Source organism: Python bivittatus, unplaced genomic scaffold (assembly GCF_059951505.1).
Source record: "Python bivittatus isolate LINGU-HERP-01145 unplaced genomic scaffold, Pbiv_v1 ctg000980_np1212, whole genome shotgun sequence".
Lineage (NCBI taxonomy): Eukaryota > Metazoa > Chordata > Lepidosauria > Squamata > Pythonidae > Python > Python bivittatus.
The window spans coordinates 6,660,131-6,682,688 of NW_028277125.1; the positions used below are offsets into that span (position 1 = coordinate 6,660,131).

General features: G+C 46.6%; 2 protein-coding genes across 3 annotated transcripts in view; both read left to right on the forward strand.

Annotated features, from left to right (window-relative positions):
* FAM131A (family with sequence similarity 131 member A) overlaps positions 1 to 9,559 on the forward strand; it is a 66,710-nt gene extending 57,151 nt beyond the window's left edge. The window contains exons 5-6 of the mRNA XM_088132066.1: positions 3,688 to 3,816; positions 7,997 to 9,559. Coding sequence (XP_087988192.1) covers positions 3,688 to 3,816; positions 7,997 to 8,523 — 656 coding nt within the window. The 3' untranslated portion in view covers positions 8,524 to 9,559. The remainder of the gene's footprint in view (positions 1 to 3,687; positions 3,817 to 7,996) is intronic.
* Positions 9,560 to 14,645: 5,086 nt separating this feature from the next.
* LOC103062095 (heat shock protein beta-7-like) lies at positions 14,646 to 20,893 on the forward strand. Of its 2 annotated transcripts, XM_007439480.4 has the most exons (4): positions 14,646 to 14,794; positions 14,980 to 15,166; positions 16,961 to 17,115; positions 19,859 to 20,893. In XM_007439480.4, exons 1-4 carry the CDS (start codon positions 14,789 to 14,791, stop codon positions 20,027 to 20,029), a joined length of 519 nt encoding a protein of 172 aa, XP_007439542.1. In that variant the 5' UTR covers positions 14,646 to 14,788; the 3' UTR covers positions 20,030 to 20,893. The 2 variants fall into 2 exon arrangements, with proteins under 2 accessions (XP_007439542.1, XP_025029734.1); XM_025173966.2 differs by lacking the exon at positions 14,646 to 14,794 and having other exon boundaries at positions 14,905 to 15,166.
* The last annotated feature ends 1,665 nt before the right edge of the window (positions 20,894 to 22,558 follow it).

Consider the following 22,558-nt stretch of genomic DNA (forward strand, 5'->3'; position numbering starts at 1 on the left):
TTTACCCCAAAGGAAGGCTTGTTCCTTCTCCCCCAGTATTTTACTTTTAAAGTGGGAGAATCATTCCAGATTAATTGAGAAAGATATTTGGAAAATAATCATTTTTAACACCTCCCCTCCCACCTACCCACCCACCTTTTTTTTTTTTTGTGAGGGTGGAGAAGTGGGTAGACTTAAATTCAGGGTCCTCTTCCTTTTGAGTGACTCCAAGATTTAAAATTACAGGAGCAAAAGCTCAAAATCAGTCACGTCACGCTGGATTTTGCAGCCAGGCTCCTCCACAGCTTGGCGCATTGTATGATTCAGCCCGAGATCGCAAGGCCGTTCGGAGCCAATGATAAAGGTCGGGGCGGAAATCTGGCGGCGGCTGCCTCTCGCGCGGAAGTGACACCCCCGGGCAGCTGCAAGCTTCACATTAGTCGCCCGTGGTGCACCCCTATTTAAGGACAGGCTCGGCTGCCTAATGACAAGCAAAATCGACAAACGAGTTAATTCCATTCAGTTGTAAGCCTCAGACCCCGGGCTTCTGCAAACGATGGGGTAAAGGAGACGCCCCCACACAGCTCTAGGCCTGGAGCACCACAGTAGCATTAAAAAAAGAAGCCATTTAGTGGTTTTTATTGGAACATGAATAACAGGCAACAATATATATTTTGGGGAGTCCTTGGTACTCTCTGAGCTTTATTGTTTTGTTCCCTGATTGGGTAACATTGAGCACTGATGATGTTACCTAGTTGGGTAATGAAACGTCTGCTAGGAAACAGCCGAGCTCAGAGAGCACCAAGGACTCCACGCTTCAAGCCTGAGCTTCCTCTTCTATTGGAATTTACATTTTCTATATATCTATATATGTCAAAAGGCACAGAATTTTACAGAGGCAGTAGAAACCATACTGCGGGTAATTAGCATGGACATTTCCAAAGGGAGGGCTGCCTTTACTTCTTCCAGGTCTACCTCTTTTATGTCTGGAGCAGTAGTAGAACAGAGATGGAAAGGAAGACACCAGGTGATCCCACCTCTGTTCTGCACCCTGAAACAAACACTTTGGGGAATGGAGAAGATGTATCCAAGACATCTGACACATTAATGATTCATTCTTGGTTTGTACCCACCCACTGAGAAAAAAATAATAATAAAAGTAAGCCATGATAGAAAGCTGCCTGAAAAGGTAGGGAGGTTTGCTTTTTGGAAAGAAGGGCCGTGTGACTATTCCTACTCATCATGGCAGCCCTTTTAGTGAGCGTACCCAGAGAATTCTTGCAAAATTTCAGATCCCCAGGAAGATTCTGGGATGACATGAGAAATTCAGTTTTCCAGTTGGGATACAAGGAGCAGGAGCACAACCCAAATCCTTGACTTGGGGTTGCTGCCTGCTAAGATGTATCTTGTTTCTGAGTCTTCAGCAGCATTCCCGCCCCCCCACCCCCTTCTTGATTTCTGTCCTTCTGGTCCGTTCAAAAGGCCCACAAGATTATTCCAAAGGAGAGAGAATCTAAGTGCTGTTGGGGATTTAACTTTGGGGAGCAGGAAAGCCAGTCCTTATGTGCAGTTGTAGAAAAGAAGCAAGGATGCTCAGAAAATGGGCTTGAAGAAGAAGAGGAACCCATTTCCCTAATGAGTGTGGCCAGAACTGGCATCACCACCTGTTTTCAGGAGAGGCAAATATTCAGCAAGTGAGACCGCCACTCTCAAAAGCAATTCCAGTCGAATTTCTGTAGTTGTTCTTGCATGTCACCGCAGTTGGTTTACGGCAATTAGATCATTATGTACTAACAAGCGCGCAAAGTAGGTAATACAATTAGAAAAGATTTTTAAAATACAATAAAGATATTGTCTACTTTGACAACCAGAATTCACAGACAGCTTGGCCATCGGCTCTCCTGCTGGAACTCAGAATTATATTACCAACACAATTGAAAGGCACCAGGCAGGAAGGTTTTAATTAAAGGCACAGAAGCCCCTGCTAAGGAAAAAAAAAGGTATGCCTCTTTATTGGCCCTAGCACGAGTGCTGTAGACTCGAATCTTAGAACCCCCCCCTTCAAAGTTAAAGAAAGTATTCCTTAACTGTAAGAGCATCAGGCTAAATATGGTAGGTGTAGGTCGTATGATGTCTTTAACAAGGTCAATTAAAGTCTTAGTGGCTGCATTTGCATAATATGCTAAGATTGATTAATTTTATATGGCGAGGCATGTTGTGCAAATAATAGTAATTGCAAAAGGCAGCTTTACTTGGAACAGCTTACATCCTGCGATGATACCTTTAACACCATCAAACAACATCTGCCTATCCCAGGTCCTTGGGAAGGACTCAATAGGGGGATAAAAATGCCAAATCCTGTCTAAACATCTGGCTGACTGTGCGACCAATGATAATAATTTATTAAATGTATATGCTGCCCAACTCCAGCAACTCTGGGTGGTCAAATCCAATCCATTTGCTTAGTTCATGATTCAATCTATTGTGCAAACCCAGAAGTGTGTTTTGAGAATTCAGATTTTGAGAGAGAGAGAGAGAGGGAGGGAGGGAGAAACCCACTGCATTTCCTGAATAAGCAAACCATACTGTATTTAGGCTGCAAAACATCCAGATAGCAACAAGATACAGCAAAGGGTTAGTTTGAAGTTCCTGTTTCCTGCCATCTAGTCACTATTGGGACAGTTGCTACTTAGATACACTAGGCCAGTGTTTCTCAACCTTGGCCACCTAAAGATGTATGGACTTCAACTCCCAGAATTCCCCAGCCAGCATGGCTGGCTGGAGAATTCTGGAACTTGAAGTCCATACCATCTTCAAGGGGCCAAGGTTGAGAAACACTGCACTAGGCCTCTCAGTGATGATGGTTGAATGAGAACCATCTTAACAGTTGTGTAGAAAAGAAAATTCGTATGCAGGTTACACAGGCTGCACATCGTGTGGTGCAGGAATCGTGGGTTTTGTTTTTCCCATCTGTTCCCCCGTAGAAGATCCCAGCTCTGCCAACAGTATGGAGTGGTCTCACCCATGTCCTCACTACTTTTCTCTCTCTTAAAACTCTAAGTATTGAGCATCCAGAACATTTTCAAGCAGGCTTTAACAATCCCAGATTCCAATGGTAGGGTTTGTGTCTATTCACCTTTCTGAGGGAACGGAACTCCAACGTTCATTCAAATAATTCCTCCCCAAAGGAAAGAATGCATTTGCTTTCCAATAATGAGGAAAGTTAGCCTGGCTGTATTTAGGCTGGTCATTTGGTTTCCTTTATCTATGCCTCAGGAGAGCTTTCCCATGCAAATCGGCTTTTCCCCGCAGCCCAAGTCCCCTAAATTCTAGGATAGACAGATCCCTCTGATCATCTTGTACTTTGCATCCCTAAACCAAACACAGCTGCTTGCCTTACTCAGCACAGCCTGTTAGTCTCAGGCCCGTTTTAGGCACAGAGATCTCCCTCAGCTTGGAAGCCATACGTGGCTCGAACTGCCATGAGCCGATGGCTCTGCGGTGGGACGTTTTCTCCCAGGTGGCTTTCCAACTTTTATCAGCCAGCTGGGGACCTGAAATCTACTAGGTGAATCTTTCCCCAGCTTGTCCCTCCAGCTTACAGAGGTGCAAAACTTGGATTTCTGTCTTTCATGATGCTCGTTAGGGTTGGCACCTCTTCCATGTTTCGCTTCTTCTAAATAACAGCTCCCCCTCTCTTCTCCCTAGGTGTAGCTGAACAGTTTGCCATTGCCGAGGCCAAGCTCAGAGCCTGGTCCTCAGTGGAGGGGGATGACTCCAATGACGAATCTTACGATGAAGATTTTTCTACTCCCGCTGAAACTGTCCAAGCAGCTGGTAAGTGAGAACGAGTGGAATCTCCACTAGGCTGAAATCAAACTGGGGGCTGCACGCTGAGCCAAGCAGGGGGGAAAGAAAGAAAGAGAAGATGCATTGACTTAATTCCAAAATCTAGGTCTCAGTGCAAAACTAGCACGTTGCATCTGGAAAGCTTTGAGTAACCAGTGCAGGTCCTACAACGTGGGACTGGGGGGCTTTTGTTCAGCAACAAAGGGGTTGCTGCGTTTTCTTTCTTTCTTTCTTTTTTTAATGGTAATTTTATTAAAGATTACAATTAAAAAGATGAAAACTAATACAAAGAAAATAAAAAACTAGAAAGATAGAAAAGAAAGAAAAAATAAGAATATAGTAAAGAAAAAGAAAAGAAATATATAAAGAAATGACTCCCCCTTCATCACAAGTATAACCAGTTTTAGTAATTTATCACCTTCTCTTAAAATACAACAAATGATCTCTTCTCCCATATCCCATCTCTTCTCTGTCCTTAAAGCCTCATTGTTTCAGTCCTGATCAGCAAAAGTCCATTCAGAGTTACCACAGGTAACAGCGTATCTATTTTAACCTTGATCAAATAAACCAACTTTATATTCCTTCCTTTTACTTTTAACAATTTGATCTTTAGTCCCTTCAAATAATGTCCTAGAACTTGATTTCTTTTCATTTTTTTTCTTTGTCCCTTCTCACAAAATTCTTTAAAACTTTAACAAGCCTCTTTTGTAAATCCAATATAGGAAAATTATCCAGGTCACTCTCTTGATTTATTTGTATATCCCTTTTAATTATTAAGACATCAGCTAGTTTCTTTTATATTTCCAGTGTAGCATCTTTTTCCATATCATTCTTGTAGCCTGCCATTTTTAAATCCATTTTCAGATCAGTCTCAATCTTGTCAGGTAAAACTTGTTTCTCTTTCATAACATCTTTTAAACACAGTCTATCTACAGAGGCACTTTTAAAATTAACTTCTGGGTCCATTGTTCAAAAATATCCTTCAATATGTCCAGTATTAAAATAATTTGCTTCATTCTGTATTAGTAAATCAAATTTAAGTGTTCTTCTCCTTTAATCATAATCTTTAGTTCCTTCTGGTTCCTTCTAATATCCAACCTTCAAAGTCTCAACCTATCATTTTGTTTTGTTTTTTAAAGAGAATTCAAAACAAAAGCATTTTCCCACAGGAAGGATTCTTATGATTAATTCCAAAATCTTATTTCAAATCCATCTGGATCCTTAGTTTGTTTGTAACTTTCCAAAATCAACATTCTAATCACCCTTTTGCTGTTTATTCCAAAACATTTTTTTAAAGTCCTTAAATCTGTATTTAAAACTTCTTTCACTAAGGACTGAAAGAAAGTCACGCAGTATTTCAGTGTTTTCAGACTTGTCAGTCCAAAGGTTTCTAATAGGTGAAAAGCAGTTAACAAACAATTTCCGAAAGTGATTAGAAAAAGAAGTATGCGAACCCACTATCCTTTTAAAGGCACTGACCATGGTTTCAGCAAGAGGGCTATTCCCTCATCTCCCAGAGCTCTAAACCCATCGGAGACCACTGTCTTGTAGTTTCCTCACAAAAAGCAACTGTTTGGAGCGCTTGTGGGCAATCTCAAGGCCTCTCCTTGTCTGGAGAGGAATCATGAAGAGCTGCTCTACTTGCTGACTCTTCATTCCACTGTGGTCATCAGCTGCGCTTTTAGCATGGCTGGCTGGGGAATTCTGGGAGTTGAAGTCCACACAGCTTAAAGCAGCCAAGGTGAGAAACACTGCTCTAGAACCAGCCCTGCTGGTGCAGCAGCCATGGTCTTCACCTGTTAATCCAGCAACAGCAGTGAGTCCAGGAGGACCCCACGTTGTGAAGCTGCTCCTTTACAGAGGATGCTATTCTGTCCAGACCTATCACTGGAACTTTTGAACAAATAGCAATTCCGTCCTGCCAGGCTGCAACGTGGTCAGACTTTGGCCCAGCCAGATTCCAACAGCCTCCAAGTGCTGGATCAAAATTTCCATCCCATCTTCAGCTGGGCTTGGGTTATTTTGAGTTTCTTTCTCATCTTTCTTTCCATCTCTGGACTGCGTAACCTCTGGTCCCAATCCCTCTTAATGGTTCTTTTGTTCCTTCCCCCAGGTCATCCCTACATTCCATCACAGTGAAATCCCCAAGCATTCTCTGAAATCTGTCCAGATTCCTTCAGTGCCCGAGGTGGACCATCTTAATAGGTCTATCCATCCTGGGGGGAGGTGGGGGGGGCAATGGGCAGTGACAAATCTCATCTGGCCCAGGAAGTGATCTGAGCACCACCAAAGACTCCCTCTATTGACCTGCATATCCAGATAGAACGACAGATCAAATCAAATCTTTATTACCGTTCAAGACCAGCATAGATGGTCTGAAGTTTAGGTGACACCAGAATATGTCAGCTGTTTGTGTTGGGCTGGAACTTGCCCCCTCAAGCCCAGGAAATTGCCAATTTAGCCTATGACTGGCAAGCCTGGCCCCCAGACTGAAAGGGGTAGGCTCTCTTTCCAGGCAACCTGGTGGGGCCATCTAGACTTGTTTGACCCCTAGGCCCCTGCGCAACAGGGCTTATTCAGAGTTCCAGATATCAACATCCTCTGCAAGGGGGGGGGGGTGTACTTTCCTTTCCTGTAGCTCCCCTTCACTGAGAAAGCATCATTCTGAAACTTTCCCCTAACCCCCAGTGCCTAATTTCCTCATTTATCCTCCGTCACTTGTCTTCTGCTGTCTCAATGAATTTACGTGCCTTTCCCCATGGTCTCCACCAATCCTTGAATTGGCAAAACTATACCAGCACAAGTTTTGTGTTTCCCCATTTCCTTCCTCTGTTGCCCCTAGGCCAAGTCATACCCCGTCCCCCAAATTCCCTCCGGGGTAGAGACACCTGCAGGATCCACCCATCCTGCAAAATGATCAAACCAGCCTCGTGCATTCACCATGCAGGCCTGGCCCCTTTCAAGGGTCACGTATCACAATGCATGGGGTCTCAGTCCAGTTCAGAATGACTTAACCCCCCTCTCACTCACGGGCTGAAGATAGGACAAAGACAACATCACAAGGGCATAGCAGGAAAAAAAACGTTATTTCAAAGGCATGCTTGGTGCACGCTGAGAAAGGCTCTAAATATGGATCTACCCACTTGGAGGCACTGATTAAAGTTCCAGCTGCTCTTTCAGACATGCTTATAAATCCAGCTTCTCGCGGGTTGCTTGCCCCTGGTTTCCCATGAAGGATTTCTGGGCCTCCAGAAGCTTTTGTGTCCGCAAAGAGCCCCCCAGCTGGCACACGTGTGTTGGCAAAGTGTGTAATCTGTATTCTTTGGGGCAAACAAAAGCTATCTTTCCGTACAATTAGCTGCCGACAAATCTGGGCCCATTTGCATTTCAAAGAAAGTTAGCAGTAATCTGCTGGTACGACATCTAAGGAGAGTTCTAATTACTCCTCGCTATAATTATAACGTGTGGCCAGGAAACAGAGGCGGCGCCTGGATGAGAACCCTAAATCCTCTCTGGTTGTGGGGTGTGTACGTGACAGGGATGTGGGCCTTTGCCATGGCAAAGTTCCCCACCACAGACGAGGATGTGGGTCATCTTAGCTCATTGTTTCAAGGTGTTAAAAAAAAATGAGAATATTTCCACAATGAGAAATGCGTTGTCAAAATTAGCATGGATGCCCTTGGGAAAATAATCTAAAATAGCCTTCCCCAATCTCATTTTGAAGGTCGACTCTCACCATTAGTTTAGCTCAGTGTTTCTCAACTTTGGCCGCTTGAAGATGGGTGGACTTCAACTCCCAGAATTCCCCAGCCAGCATGCTAGCTGGAGAATTCTGGGGGTTGAAGTCCACCCATCTTCAAGCGGCCAAAGTTGAGAAACACTGATATAGGTGAATGGCATAGAACTGCCTTGGCAAGCAGAACTACTGGTTTCATTCATGGGGCTTCCAACTAGACCAGGATGAACCTCCAAGGAGCCATTGCTAATCCATCAAGACAGCACTGAGCTAGATAGATCAGTGGTGTGATCCAATGGAAGGCAGACTCTCCAGGTGGTCATCAACACTGATCTTCCTGCAAGCGTAGGTGGCCTCCCAACCCCACAGCAAGCCGTTGCCCCCTGAAATGCTACCTTGCTAACCTCCTCCCTCCTGGTTGCTGTGTTCCAGACGCAGTGGGCCAGCTCCCCACCAGCACCTTGTTGAAAGGTTTTCTGCACAGCCGCGTGTGCCATCTGAGTGCCCGACAAGGCTCTTGCGAGCCCGAGAGTGACTCCTCCCAGTCCACCATCTCCCCGGAGACCTTGTGCTCCAGCCTCTGCAGCCTAGATGACAGCTTTCTTCTCAAGGAGTTGGGCTCCCCTTCAGAACTTGCTGCCAAGCTGTTGGGCTCCGTGTCCGGCGGGGAGGACGTGCTTCTCTCTAAGTTGCCCACACAGACTGCTGGAGAATGTGCCTTCCGGAGCCTGGCTCAGCTCGAGTCCCAGGACTCTATGTACTCCCTGTCCTTCACCGGGTCCTGCCTCTCGCCCATGGAGGATGAGGGGGTTCCATGCAAGGACTACAAAGTCCACGGGGACAGCTGCCAGGTCCGGAGAAAAGTGTCTGATGTGGCTTCCTCAGGCGTGGTGTCACTCGACGACAACGAAGACGACGATGTAGAAGAAGCGCCGGAGCAGGACGCTGGAGAGCCGTGAATCCTGTTCCGTCTGTGGCATGCTTCACCTGCCATCTTGCCCCACTCCGTGGCACCCCTCCTCCACCCAGCTCCACGGCCCATCAGTTGTCTCAGCAGGATGGTTCCTCCCCCTATGAATGAGTGCAGCCTGGGCAGGGGAAGGGGGTTCAAAAGCTCCCCTCCCAGACCCTCCTGAGCTCCACCGTGCCATCCAGTGCCACCATTTAAGCCTCAGGAGCCGCCTGTGTGGCTTCGTGGATTTTGCCTGCTGCATTTTCTCTCTCTTTCTCTCGTGGCCTGTTTTGTTTCCTTTGCATGGGAATGTCTTTGGGGGAGGGTGGGGAAGCCGAGCAAAACAGCGGAAGAGGGGCGACGCTGATTGGAGTCACCCCAGTTCAGGTGGGTTTTTGGAGCATCTTATGAAGCCCAGTCTTGGTGCCCTTGGGACCAGAGGGCGCCCTTGTTCGCTGTTCAGGTGGCATGGCTAACGCTCTTTCAACCAGAAAATCGTTTTCTTCTTGAGACTATTAAACTCTACATATTTTCAATATACCTGCGTGTCCCCTTTCCCATCCCAGCTCCTGTGGTTCATGGTAAAGGGCTGAAACGGGATGTGAAATGCAACGGATGCGCGATTTGTTATGCTTTTTTTAAAAAAGAAAAAAAGAAAAAAAATCCACACCGGCCCGCAGGGCAACCCTTGGCTTTACCGTCCCAGATTTTATACTGTGGACCGACTGGAAGGAAGGGGGGAGGAGGGCAGGGTGCCCCGGTGCGCGCGAATGCGCTCCACCTCCCCTGCTTTTTCTCCGGAAAGGAAGCAAAGCGCATGGCTGGTTGGCGGAAGCAAAGTCCACATTGTCCTTCCCCAGATTTTTTCTATAGTTTTGTATGTGTGTCTCCATGTTCTGTCTTTCCGGGAGTTGGTGCCCCTACGTGGATGGATTTCCTTAGGGTGCCCTTTTTCCTGCTCTGCTTCCCCACTGTGGCCCATCTGGGTTGGAAGTACTATGATCTTCATCCTCCTCCTCCTCTTTGCCCTAGGCCAGTGTTTCTCACCCGCAGCACCTTTAAGATGCGTGGACTTCAACTCCCAGAATGCCCCAACAAGCATTACACCATAAAGCAATGCTGGGGCATTCTGGGAGTTGAAGTCCACGCATCTTAAAGGTGCTGAGGTTGAGAAACACTGCCCTAGGGGCTCTCCCCCACATTGCCTCTTCTGGCTTCGCGTCTCTTCTCCACCCCTACATTAAGCAGATCCGAACGGTGCAGCAGGGCAATCTGAATAGCTTATCTCCACCAACTGGTTTGGTACAAGCCACAATGATGTCACGTAGGTTGGGTCATCATTTCATGGAAGGTGCAAATGGTCTTATCTGCATAGTGGTTTGCTGGGATTGTGCCTCTCAGAATCCTGAGATAAGGAAGCCTTTGGCTGGCTGGGAATTTCGGGAGGCTGGGAATTTTGGGAGGCCAGTTCCCCACTCCCAACTCTGGAGAGCACCAGGTGAAGGAAAGCTAATCAGCACCATGAGCTTCCTATCAGTTTTACCCTGACGTAATTGTCACAGCTCCTCTCAAAGGTTCCTGGGTATTGTAGTTTGGTAAAGACGCTGAGGATATGAAGACAAAAAGTCTAAGGTTGTCTTCACACCAGTTTTAGCAAACTTCTCTGGGGAAGAAGGAAGGACTATTAAGCCAGTTTGAGACCTACTGAGTACTTTTCCCCATAAAAAGACCACCGTTTATTTTGCATCCGTTCATGCATCTGACTTGGATATAAAGATAGGGTGCAAAGAGGCACTTGAACAAGCATAGCCAGGGGTGTCTGCAGGGTGTGGTCATAAAAGTCAAGATGGCATCCATGGCAGTGTGATTGAAGATCCACCCATTTTTTATGTGTATCGTGGCTGCCATCTCGACTTTTATGACCACACGGACATAAAAGCAAGCAGAGTTTCAATCACACTGTCACAGCTGTCATCTTTACTTTCTGGACCACATCCTGCAGACACCCTTGACTGGACCACTGTTGCTGTCTTGACTTCTCTTAGAAAGACATCTGGATATCTTCTTCCTGGTTTTGTGCTGGCCGTCTCCCAAGTCCCAAGTCAATTACGTTTTCCACAAAAGACAAGGTGGGGTTAACGGAGTCTTGCAGAATCCAGAGCTTCTCAATTGCTTCTGAGCGGATTGTCCAAAATAGCTCTTCTGATTTGGAAGCAGGAATGTGACTGGCGGGAGGACCATCAAGTAGAGGTCTATCAACAGCTGGGGCTCCTTCTGCTGAAGGAGATGTTGCAGAGAGCAGGGTGTAGTGTTGATGGCTGGGGCGGGGGGAGTCTTGGATGAATCAACGATTCGCAGGAGTTAAATAACTAGTCGTGGGGTGGCTTGCTGTCCCAATTATCCCAGGGACTCTGGAGCTTCATGGAGATAGGGAAGGGCATGTCTTTTCAAACCATCTGATAAGGCATTTGATTGGCTCAAGGATGAAGGGGGAGCTGGGTCTCCCCACGACTCTTTCATCTGGCAAGGCCTAGTAAGGTGGTCGTGAAAGAGGAGGGGCACTGTACTGGAAGACTGAAGGCTGCTAGTGAGGTGGGATGGGGTGGGGAGGGAATGACAACCGAGTCTAATTCAGGAACATCCCTCCCAGTCCCATGAGGAGCCCTCGCTACATCGTTTGTGCAAAACCAGTCCATTCGGTGGCACTGTCGCACGTACCTCTCCCCGCCCCAAAGAATCTCTGTGCGGACTCCTGTCTTGCCTCCCCCTTGATGTCTGAAGCCCAGGGCATCACCCCCCTTTACTCCCCCCCCCCAGCCTCTCTAGTCCTCGCACTCCTGTGTCCCGGTCCAAATGCACAGTATTGTTTCTGTGTGTCACTATTTCTCACCCAACCTGCTCCTGATGTATAGCCCGGCCTGGTGCGAGTGTCTGGTTCGTTTTGTTTGTATCTGTAATTCATTAAAAAGGTGGTTCTACCTGACCGGGCTGCGTTTTTCTCATTCTTTCTGTGCCTTGCTACCGCCAGCTTTGTTTCTTCCCATCACTGCCTCCCTGGATTCCTTTCTGAGCATCTAGCATTACCATTTGGTATCTGCTTTTATTATCATCATTTGTTTAATGTAATGTAGTGAAATTCAGTTTAATTCAGTTTGGCTCAGCTGGTGGGTTTTGCACTTTCTACATGCCCAGGGGAACTTTCCTTGTGCTGTCTGCAAGCAGGGCTCTCCAGCCAGAGATGTCCACAGGTTATGGTCCAAAACGTCAAGATGGCAACTGTGATGATTGTCATCCTGACTTTTGGTCCATACGCTTGACTTTGCGGGCCATTATCTGTGGACACCCCATCTGCAACTTTTTCTCAACTGAGAGCCATGCTTGGCTTTCAAATGGCATGCAAGCGTCGCAGTCCCCAAATAGAGTGGGCACAGCCGGGATGAAAATTGCATTTAATTTCCTTTCCTTTCCATGTAATTAACATTAAACGCAGTTCATATGCCAACTCTCTCGTCATCGATTTACTCATTTCCTCCTCCTGATCCGTTTCCCATTGCAACCCGCAAACCACATTTGAACATCTCTGAGAGCCACCTCCAATACTTTGGAGAGGCCGCGTGGTCCCCTAAACTCTGCACCTCAGAATGGGAAGCTGGCTTTAAATAAAGAACGCCCTCTAGGAAAAAGGGCGTTTGGTCTTTCTGCTGGTCATTTTGAGAGAATTGTGGGTGACTAAGAGCACTGTTCAGAGATGAATGTTGGTGGTTGGGCCCTGAGGATGACCCAAAAGAGTCAGAAAGGGAAAGTATTCCGAAAAATGATGGAACCCAGATCAGACCATTCTGTGGAAATATTTGAATCCAAGCATGACTGTTCACACATGCATAAAAGTCCCTGAAGGCAACAAAGGATAACTTGCACATGTGAACGAGCCATTGCACAGGTTAACGCCTTAGACCAGTGTTTCTCAACCTTGGCAACTTGAAGACGTGTGGACTACAACTCCCAGAATTCCCCAGCCAGCCATGGGGAATGGCTAGGGAATTCTGGGAGCTGAAGTCCACTCATCTTCAAGTTGCCAAGGTTGAGAAACATTGCCCTAGACAGAATTGTCATTTTGCTTTCACCGCCTCAACACCACTATTTGGGGGCTCACTTATTTCCCCTGCTCGTTATCAGAGAATCGGGGAATTGTAGATTTGGATTGACTCCAAGTTCTTCAAGATTCATGCAGGAATCCAAGTGAAAGCACCGTTCTCAGATGGCTGTTTAGCTTCTACTTGAATTCATCCAATAAAACAGGGCTTCCCGAACTTTTTCCTTCATTACCCAAAACCCTAACTTGGAACGGTCACTGAACAAAAGGTCATAACTCAAGGACTACCTGTAGTAAAAAAACAATATCATTGAATGATCTTTATATCATTTCAACAAATTAATTTCATCAATTTTCATTTCCATAGGAATACTTCGGGAGATTTTTGAATATATTTTAGTACATGTGGCAATCTTTAAGTCAATTTAAATGTCCCTGTTGGGATTGGGTAATGGATTTGTGTGTTGTTACCCAAAGAAAAAACACTTTTACCCAATTTTGGGTAATTGACCAAGGTTTGGGAAGCACTGCAATAAGAGAAAGGGCAGTATCCTTCTGATCATGGTTTCACTCAGTGTCTTTTCTTACTATGGAGAAGATTATTCTAGCATTCAGTCAAAACCTGCATTCCTGTAACTTCAATTCGCTGGTCCATGTCCTGCGCTCTGGAAAGAAAGAGATTAGCTCTTGAGCTTCTCTTGGGGGATATCCCTCCAGGCCTTCAGAAAAGGCTATCATGTTCTTCCTTGTCTTTTTTCAAGATCAAACATTTCTGGCTCCTCCATTCTTCATAAGGCCTAGTTTCCTTTGCTATACAGACCTGCAAAGGTCTAAATGCAAGGATTGGTCTCAAAGTTACTTTTTCATCACTGTTGTAACTGTGAATGGTCACTAAATGAGGCAGTCACTAAATGAGGACTACCTGTATGCTTCTGCTGAGGGAAACCAAATTTGCTTTCTTGCAGTCCTATCACACTGCCGACTCATAGTCAGCTGTTAATCAACTATGATCCCAAGATCTTTCTCACAAGTCCTACTCCCAAGCCAACTTCAAATGAAAGTAAATAGTAAATTCACACAACACATTCAACCAGGTTACTGAATTAACCAATTTTTCTGGGTTTGCAAAAGGGAGGGGAAAACACACTGCACCACACCCCAATCCACAGAACAGCTATGCACAAGTAATCCTAATTAAGCTTGGCTTGTATGAATGCAGCTGCTGGGTCTTTAACTGAGTTTTCAGCAAGTCAGGCAAGTGTATACATGTTCATGTGACCGAAAGACACTGTGTTCACACGACATCCACATAACTGCATCAAGTTTGAATCTGCATGGCAGGTTAACTACCCAGCATGTTTAACCAGATCAAGTGGGAAAGTGGGATTAAGTAGCAGCAACATCCAAGGTGATAGGCCCGCGTTGGCTCCTCTTGCATCAGTTGCACTCCGGCAGCATTCATACAAGACATTTAACCTGGTCAGTCTTGGCTAGCTTTAACTTTACTCAGGGTTTTTAGCTTTCCATTTTGATTGAACCAAGGCTGTTCAGTCAGTTTATGATTCAGTATGTTGCGCAAACTCCAAACATAGGTTCATTCAGTAACCAGGTTAAATGTCTCGTATGAATGCTGCCGGAGTGCAACTGGCACAAGAGGAGCCAGCACTGGCCTGTCACCTTGGATGTTGCTGCTACCTAATCCCAAAATTTCTTTTTGACATGCTGGAATGGTCAACGTGGTTGCCAAACCTTTTGGGATGGTCCCGTGTTATGAGTTGGAGGCTGGCCTAGTCGTTCATCCCACACTAGTGTGCCAAGTGTGGGCAAGCTGCCACCTGCCTGCTTCGCTTCCTTCCGAAATCCACAACTGGGAGTGTCTGGAGCACTTCCCCTATAAGGCCAGGATCTGGGATTGGGCGCCTCCAGAAACTGCTGGGCTACCAAGCCTAAAAGTATGGCCAGCAGAGAGGGCTGCCGAGGCTGCTGTTACCAACCTCTGGAGACCCCCCCCACCTCCCTGTTCAGAGAAGCCTTTTTGCCACGCCTGACGATGCAACCTCGGGATCGATGCCTCCTTAATATGAACCCCGGAGGCTGAAATCGAGAAATTCTTTTTCGGCTTGTAAGCAGCTTCTCCGTTTCCGGACAGACACGTCATCTTCTGGCCAAAGCCATCCCAATGCAGGTGACTTGGGGAGGGGGGCTGCTCTGCTCTGCTTCTCCCTTTCCACTCCCTGCTGCTGAAACGGCAGCGTCCTTATCTTGCATTCCAGTGCATGGGACGCAGAGGACATTGCGAGAAAGCCAATTATGGGCATCTCAGCTTTGCCTGGCCAAGGACGTGCCCTCTCCTCCTGCCTCTTCACACAGGCCCTTGTGCACACCCAGCAGCTGCTGTGGACCCCGGGTGCCATGTCTTCTGTGAGCTCTTCGTCCACCTTCCGCTCCGAACACATCAGTACCTATACGCCAAGCAAGCCTCGCTTCGAGCCCCTGCTGGACCCTCCCCATGGGATCTTTGGTGCTGGGAGAACCCGGGAGCCCTATGGGTATTCAGGTGAGTGGGCACCTTTTGGGGTGAGGTGGGGGGTTCAAATGCACTGTTTGTGCCACCTCTCCTGCAGACACCTTGGACTTCAGAGGCAAGGCGGGGCTAGACCAAGGTTGACTGCTGACCCCTACCTTGGATGATCAAAAGTTGACCAACAGAATACTGTTTTCTGATGTCCGGCATTGTCAGGGCAACAACTGATTGTTATTTTACTCTGTGTGTCTGTTTCACGTGACATGCTTAATCTGGGTCCTGAATTAACCCATTTTTTTAGATTCTTGTGATATATATAAACGCATGTATTATGAATACGGAGTACTCTTCATGCAGCACGTACCCATGAATAAATCAAATTAAGCTTATCATGATGGGTGAATGCATCTGACTTGTATGTACATCACTGAAATGTCTTGGTTAGTTTCTGGACATCAGAACGCCCTCAGTTATATCTCTGTGAAAACAAAGGAGGCAAGACAGGGTTAGGTCTAGGCATAAGTAGGAAGCTGCTGCCATGGAGTGGATCTTCCAGAATTACAGGCTGGGACTCCCTCAAAAAGCCAGAAATTAACCCATCCCATTTTTATGAAACCACCAGCATTTAATACAGCAGGTGACAGCAGGTAGCCAACCTTGGCTGATCTTGGGGGGGGGGGGGGGAAGCTAAGATGCATCAGGCTTGGTTAGTATTTAGATGGGAGACCACTAGGAAATCCCAGGGCTGGAGGCTAGATTGGGAATTCAAAGCATTGTGGCAGAAAGCTGTGGCAAGTTATTTTTCTATTCCTCAACTGCTGGTAACTGCATAGATATGTCCCATTCTCTTCTTCTGGGACATTTTCATGACTTCCCAGTCTAGCCTCCAGATTGGAGATTTCCTGATGGTATCCCCTCCAAATACTAACACATTTGAACTCGCTTAGCTTTTCCAAATCAGCCATCACCAACCAGAAGCTGTCAGCTAGAGCTGGTCTTCCTTAGACACCAAAGAAGATACAAGCTTCGGCATTCTGGGGAAATACTCATCAGGGATGATGCTCCTGAGAACAAGGGCTGGGGCGGGGGGGGAGGCAATAAGGGCAAAATTTCCACCAGACGTTTAAGCCATGAGACTTGGAACACAAAGGGAGACCCAGGATGGAGGTTGTGAGTTGAATCTGAATCCATGTTAGGTGGTGTTAGATCATACTCACGGTCTTCAAGGGTAAAGGGAATTTCTGCCTGCCTCGCCCTCGCTGAAAATCCACAGGGATCATTTAGGTCACTCTCTGCTTTAATAAGGTTCCCAGGTCTGGGCTGCAAAAACTTAGATAACCGCTAGAGGACAGCAAGAGGATACCGAAAACTCTTTCCCACCATCTAGTGATCACTTGCATTGTTGCAGCTCAGATATAGTAGCCCCAGAGCCAGTGTGGTGTAGTCATTAAAGCAGTGTTTCTCAACCTCGGCAACTTTAAGACCTGTGGACTTCAACTCCCAGAATTCCCTGGCCAGCATGGAGGTTGAAGTCCACAGGTCTTAAAGTTGCCGAGGTTGAGAAACACTGGGTTAAAGCATCAGGCTAGAAACTGGGAGGCTGTGAGTTCTAGTCCTGCCTTAGGCACAAAGCCAGCTGGGTGACCTTGGGCCAGTCGCTCCCTCTCAGCCCTGGAAAGGAGACAATGGCCAACCACTTCTGAAAAACCTTGCCAAGAAAACTGCAGGGACCAGTCCAGGCAGTCACCAGGAGTCAACACTGACTTGAAGACCCCCCCCCCCACACACACAGCTCTACTGCCCACACTGCCTTTGCTCCCCTCTCAGGCTCCCCACCGTCGGTCCATTCCTCAGCCCTGGGCAGCAGCAACGTGGTGGCCAGTGGGAACAAGTACCAGGTCATTACGGACCTCAGCCAGTTTGAACCTCAAGATATCGTGGTGACTTCCTACAACTACTGCATTGTCATCCAAGCCGAGAAGGTAAGAAGGAGGGTCTTGGCAGGGCTGACGCATTCAGAGGGGATGGAAAGAAAGCAATCCCCCAGGTCCTGTTCCCACAACACATTTAAAACTGGGTCAGTGGAGGGGAGGAATTCATGCATGATTGGAATTTCAAAAAGGATCAGTTGCTCTGGTCAATAAATAGCCCTTCCACTTGTTAAAATTAGCTCCAAGCAGCACCGTCAGACACTCATGGCATGGGAATCCCTAAACCTGTCAATTTACCTGTGAACTGGCATCTCCTGCAGCAGCCAAGTGGTGTTAGCCTTACTGGTGCTTTTCTCATATTTGTGGGTCTTCTTGGACAAAGTGGACAAGACTTTCAAATTGCTGACGTTGCTCCAGTTAATGAGTTCACCGCTACTAGACCAGGGTTTCTCAATTTTAGCAACTTTAAGATGTGTGGACTTCAACTCCCAGAATTCCCCAGCCAGCCATGCTGGCTGGGGAATTCTGGGAATTGAAGTCCACACATCTTAAAGTTGCCAAGGTTGCAGAACACTGGACTAGACCAATAGGAAAGATTTGACTGGGTGGATGGGTGGCTCCGTTGTGTGTTGTGGGAATAGGGCCGCACAATAGCTGTCTTTCAGCAGCTTCAGTCACACCACACGTTAAACGTTGCATGAATTTCGGTTCAGGTTTTGGGTCTCTGGGCCTGAGTTTACATGTAGCACAATTCAGAACATTTTGTAACCAGGTTGAGCGTCATGTATGAATCCAACCACAGATATTTGCGTTAGGTAATCCAAACCACAGATGTTTGGAAACCAACCAGTTTCTAGAGTGAGTGAGGATAGGTGTGTGTTGTGGCGGTGCATGTGGGAGAGAAGAATGTGCAAACTTTCCCCAACACATTATTTTCTGTTACAGTTCCCCAGCTTTTTCCCCTCATAAGTTGTGTTCACATAACATGCTTACCCTGGATCCTGAATTAACCCATTTTCTGCTTTCACACCTCCTTCAGTCCTAAAGTAGCCAAACAGTCAGCTGCAAAAGACAAACCAGAGTTAACAACAATCCAACTTACAATGTGGAAATGTAATTTCTTTCCCTGACCTAAGGAGGTTGTGTGAACATGACATCTACAAATCAGCTTATTTTGCAACCAGAATATATTCCTCTTGCTTAAGTCCACTATTCGAATGATGGGGTGGCTCTTCCTGAGAATTTTCATACTACGTTTGCCCAAATCCCACCAATTGCCTAAGCTAACATAGAACAAATCGGTTTCTTGGTCTCAGTGCACAGTATGTTTTCAAACAACAGACTTAACCTGATTACTGAATTGACCCATTTTTTAAATATGTGCCATGCCTGAACAAAAACCCTCACCAAGGTTAGCATAAGTCAAGCTTCTTATGTTATGCAAATGCATCTTCACCTGACCTGAATTAAGATGGTTGCATAAACCTAGCCACAGACAGGGAAGGGGGTCATGAGAGAGAAAAGAAGGATGGGTTGAAGACGAGAACGAGAGAAGGAAGAGGAAAGAGTGGTGTGGATCCTTTCCACTTTTGATTCTGTTCACCTACTGCTGTCTTCGGTGATGATCTAATAGGGTACCTCTAGGGCAATGTTTCTCAACCTTGGGAACTCTAAGATGTGTGGACTTCAACTCCCAGAATTCCCCAGCCAGCATGGCTGGCTGGGGAATTCTGGGAGTTGAAGTCCACACATCTTAAAGCTGCCAAGGTTGAGGAACACTGCCCTAGGGGAATGAACAATCGGGGGGGGGGGGACTTAGATGAACTGGCTGGCTGGGGAATTCTGGGAGTTGAAGTCCACATGTCTTCAAGCTGCTAAGGTTGAGAAACACTGCTCTAATGCCATGCTGCAACTTCTATAACAAGTTCTGGTGAGTCCACTAGGGAAGTCGAACTGATATCTATGAACATGGATGTGTGGTTTTCAAGCATTTTCTCCTTAGGAGATGCCAGGCTATAGCTATCCTATAGAAGATTAAAGTGGGGATAGGGGGGGACATGGAAACCAGCAGGAAGAAGGTGACCTGGCATTTTAAAGCTAAAGTAAAATTTAGCCCTCTACCCCACCTAGAAGCTTGGGGGGATTTTCTGCCCTGAATTTACTCTGCAGGAATGCACATTTGTTATTGAAAATTGCAGGTTGGTTTCCTAAGACGCATGCTGCGTTTAAAGAGAGAGCTCGGCATGATCAGCCTTGGAAAAAAAAATGACCCGGTTTTCTGGAGCCAAGTTTCAGTGCAGAAAGTCTCTGATTCCGTATTCAGCACCTCAAGGCAGAATAAGGGAAAACCAGGGGAAATGGGTCCCCATCAGCATTTAACCCTTGTATTAAACAAAACCTGTTTGCCCTGAATGCTCCAACAGCCTCTTAATTGCTTTATTTCAAATGCATGGGCTGCATTCACACCATGCTTAACTAGGTCACTTGATCTGCACAACCTCCTTAGCAAAGCATATTAACTTTGTATTCCTGTTAACCTTCACTTCAACTAACCTGGGGGCAAACCCACATCCTTTGGCCAGTTTACAGCTCTGCATTGCATACATCCAGAAAATGAGTTCCTTCAATCACCGGGGGAAGCAACTTGTGTGAACGCTCCCCAGTGAGAGCCATTTGAAAAACCCAAGCTAAGCTTTTAGGCCAACCCTGATGGGGCCTTAGAGACACCAGGGTGGAAAATTCAGGAACTTATTTGCAGAAAGGGCTTACCCACTTGTGTTTGCTTGCCTTGCAGATGGCAGAAGATGGCATTGTTTCCAATACCTTCACCCACAAGTGCCAGCTGCCAGCAGACATGGATCCTCTGTCCGTCAGTTGCTCCTTGAACGATGGCAAGTTGATCATCACGGCTAGGAGGCAACTACTGTCCCCATCACCTCTGTATCGTACGGAGGTGAAGCTCTAAGTGTACCCCTCTCCCCCAAGATAGTGCAGCAGCCCCCCTAGATGTGATTGATTCTTACTTCGATTTGTGGGCATCCCTTCTGCCACACCATGCCAGACCATACACCACGTGTAGGTGCTGGCCTTCCTTCCTTCCCCTTAGATTCCCCTTCTGTTGGGTAGAAGGGAAAACTCTATGTGCAGACAGAGAGAGAGACAGACAGAGAAAATGGTCCATGGGCTGGCTATGAAATGACTGAGATCCTCCATCGTTGGCAGATGCAACACAACCGCTTCTAAGGAAAACATGTCCTGAGATCTGGAAGCTCCAAGCTTGGGGGGCATTTGAAATTTGGACAATATCTTACAGTAAAAATATGAGAACAGGGTTGCAGCAACTTGGATGATGAGGTGACAGGAAAGAGAACACTTTCGTGTCACCTGGAGGGATCTGGATGATAACCTGGCCTTAGCAGTGTTTCTCAACCTTGACAACTTGAAGATGTGTGGACTTCAACTCCCAGAATTCCCCAGCCAGCATGGCTGGCTGGGGAATTCTGGGAGTTGCAGTCCACACATCTTCAAGATGCCAAGGTTGAGAAACACTGCTCTAGAGAAAGATGATCATACTGGGTGGAGCTGGTTACAGACCCCCATTAATCAGAAGGTAAAGTGTGAATGTGTTCCCTTCCACCCTCCACCCACCGCCAAGAGTTTCCGAGCCCCTTCGCCTTTTATTTCTTGGCAGGAGACACATTTCCAGACATGGCACTGGGCCAACCCCCCTCTACGATGATTTTCTAAGACACTTCTGAGCACAGGCAGGTTGGGACAGAAGAGAACCACCCTTCTTGGAAATAAAGGTGGGGCTACCCCTTGCTTTCAACATGCTTGCTTCCCGTTTCGAGTTCCATGAAAATCATCTTTGCAAAACGCAGGACAGAAAATCAGGAGAGCACCAAGGGAGGGATCTTGGGGAAGGTCATACCCTAGAAAGCTCTTTCTCTTTTCTCAGATGACTTCTCTGTTTTGCCTTTCTTCTCCTTCCCTCCTGCACTAGGAGGACTCTCCTCCCATCATTACTGCTCTGGGCCACCATCTCCCCAATGTCTTTCTGTAGCTTCCTTCTCTCTGCACATCACCTAGGCTTTTTAAACAGACCCGATTACCCAAGACATCTAGAGAAAACCACGTTTCTCCAACCCACAGGGGCTAGATCAACCTTTCCCAACCTGGCACAGTCCAAGGTTGCTGGTGAGGCTGGCTGGGGATGATGGGGGCTGTAATTCAGCACTTCTAGAAAGGCCCTGGATTGAGGTTAGGTGGTCTGCAACCCATCCTGACGTCCTGAATGTTGGAGGTCTTTTGGTTCAAAGCAGAAAACCAGAAAGCTTGGGTGGGTGGGGGGAGCGGATTAGCATTTAAATTACAACAATTAAGCTTTAAATCAACAATTTGAAAGAGACTCATTTAAATGATTAAAAGCAAGGCTGCCCGCTGATATTTTTTCTGCGAATTGTGCTACTGAAGCCTGTTACTTTACAACTGAGCAGAGCAGTTAGGTAGGCAATGGTTCATTCTTATCCTCAGTCCTGCTTTTTCCTTCCAATGCGTGCTTCCCTTCGCTGCCCATGGAGGAGAAATCCGCAGGAGATTTATGAAGTTCCTGCAGACGGAAATGGATTTCAGGAGCGCAGAAAGGGCTGAAGCGCAGAGAGAGAGGTCTGAAGAGATGGAAATGTCAGAGGAGACCCAGTTTGTAAATCTTTCCTCTCCCTGCAGCTTAATCTCACCTGACATAGGGATTCTATAAAAGAAACGTGGTATTCTCCATTTTAAAGTTTGAAAAAGGACTGATAGCAAACCCATTTTGGTTTTTTAAATCCTGCCTGGATTTGGCTGGCTTCCTAGAAGTTTGCAAGCAAGCACAGTTGTCCTCTGCCACAGTCTCAGTGAACAAGTTGTTATGATGATGATGACAATTGGTTGCAGTCAGCCAGATGTTTAGACTGGATTTATCCACCTATTGAGTCCTTCCCAAGGACCTGGGATAGGCAGATGTTGTCGTTGGATGGTGTTCAAGGTGTCGCAGGATGGAAGCTGTTCCAGGTAAAGCTCCTTTTGCAATGGACTGGTGGTGATTTTGTCAATGCTGATGGTCTTCCAGTGGTGCTCCAGATATTTTGGGATTGCACCCAAGGCGCCTGTAACTATTGGTACTACTACTACTAGTTTTATTATTATTTTATATTTATTGGCCGCCCATCTCCAGTGGACTCTGGAGTTCTTCCAGAACTGGAGGAATGTCTGCTTAGTGCAGGTTGAGAGATTTCATCCAGCACTTTTGGAAATGTCAGCATATTGGGGTGGACTCATCCAATGGCCACCAGAGTTGCATCTTACCGATTCATAAAACAGCTGCTGCAGTGTGTGTGTGAGACCAGCCACAAAATGCCCCGTTTTTGTTTTTTTCTGGACAAGCGAGCACATTTCCAAACAAAGCCATCCTTGTTTTCTGATAACCATGGAGTTATTCTTATAAATCGTCTTG

Bases quoted from the DNA above. Each gene is read 5' to 3' on its own strand.
- LOC103062095 (XM_025173966.2), top strand. From the start codon at position 14,920: ATGGGCATCTCAGCTTTGCCTGGCCAAGGACGTGCCCTCTCCTCCTGC. The intron at 15,167-16,960 runs GTGAGTGGGCAC...CTCCCCTCTCAG, and splicing joins GGAGCCCTATGGGTATTCAG to GCTCCCCACCGTCGGTCCAT. The intron at 17,116-19,858 runs GTAAGAAGGAGG...CTTGCCTTGCAG, and splicing joins TTGTCATCCAAGCCGAGAAG to ATGGCAGAAGATGGCATTGT.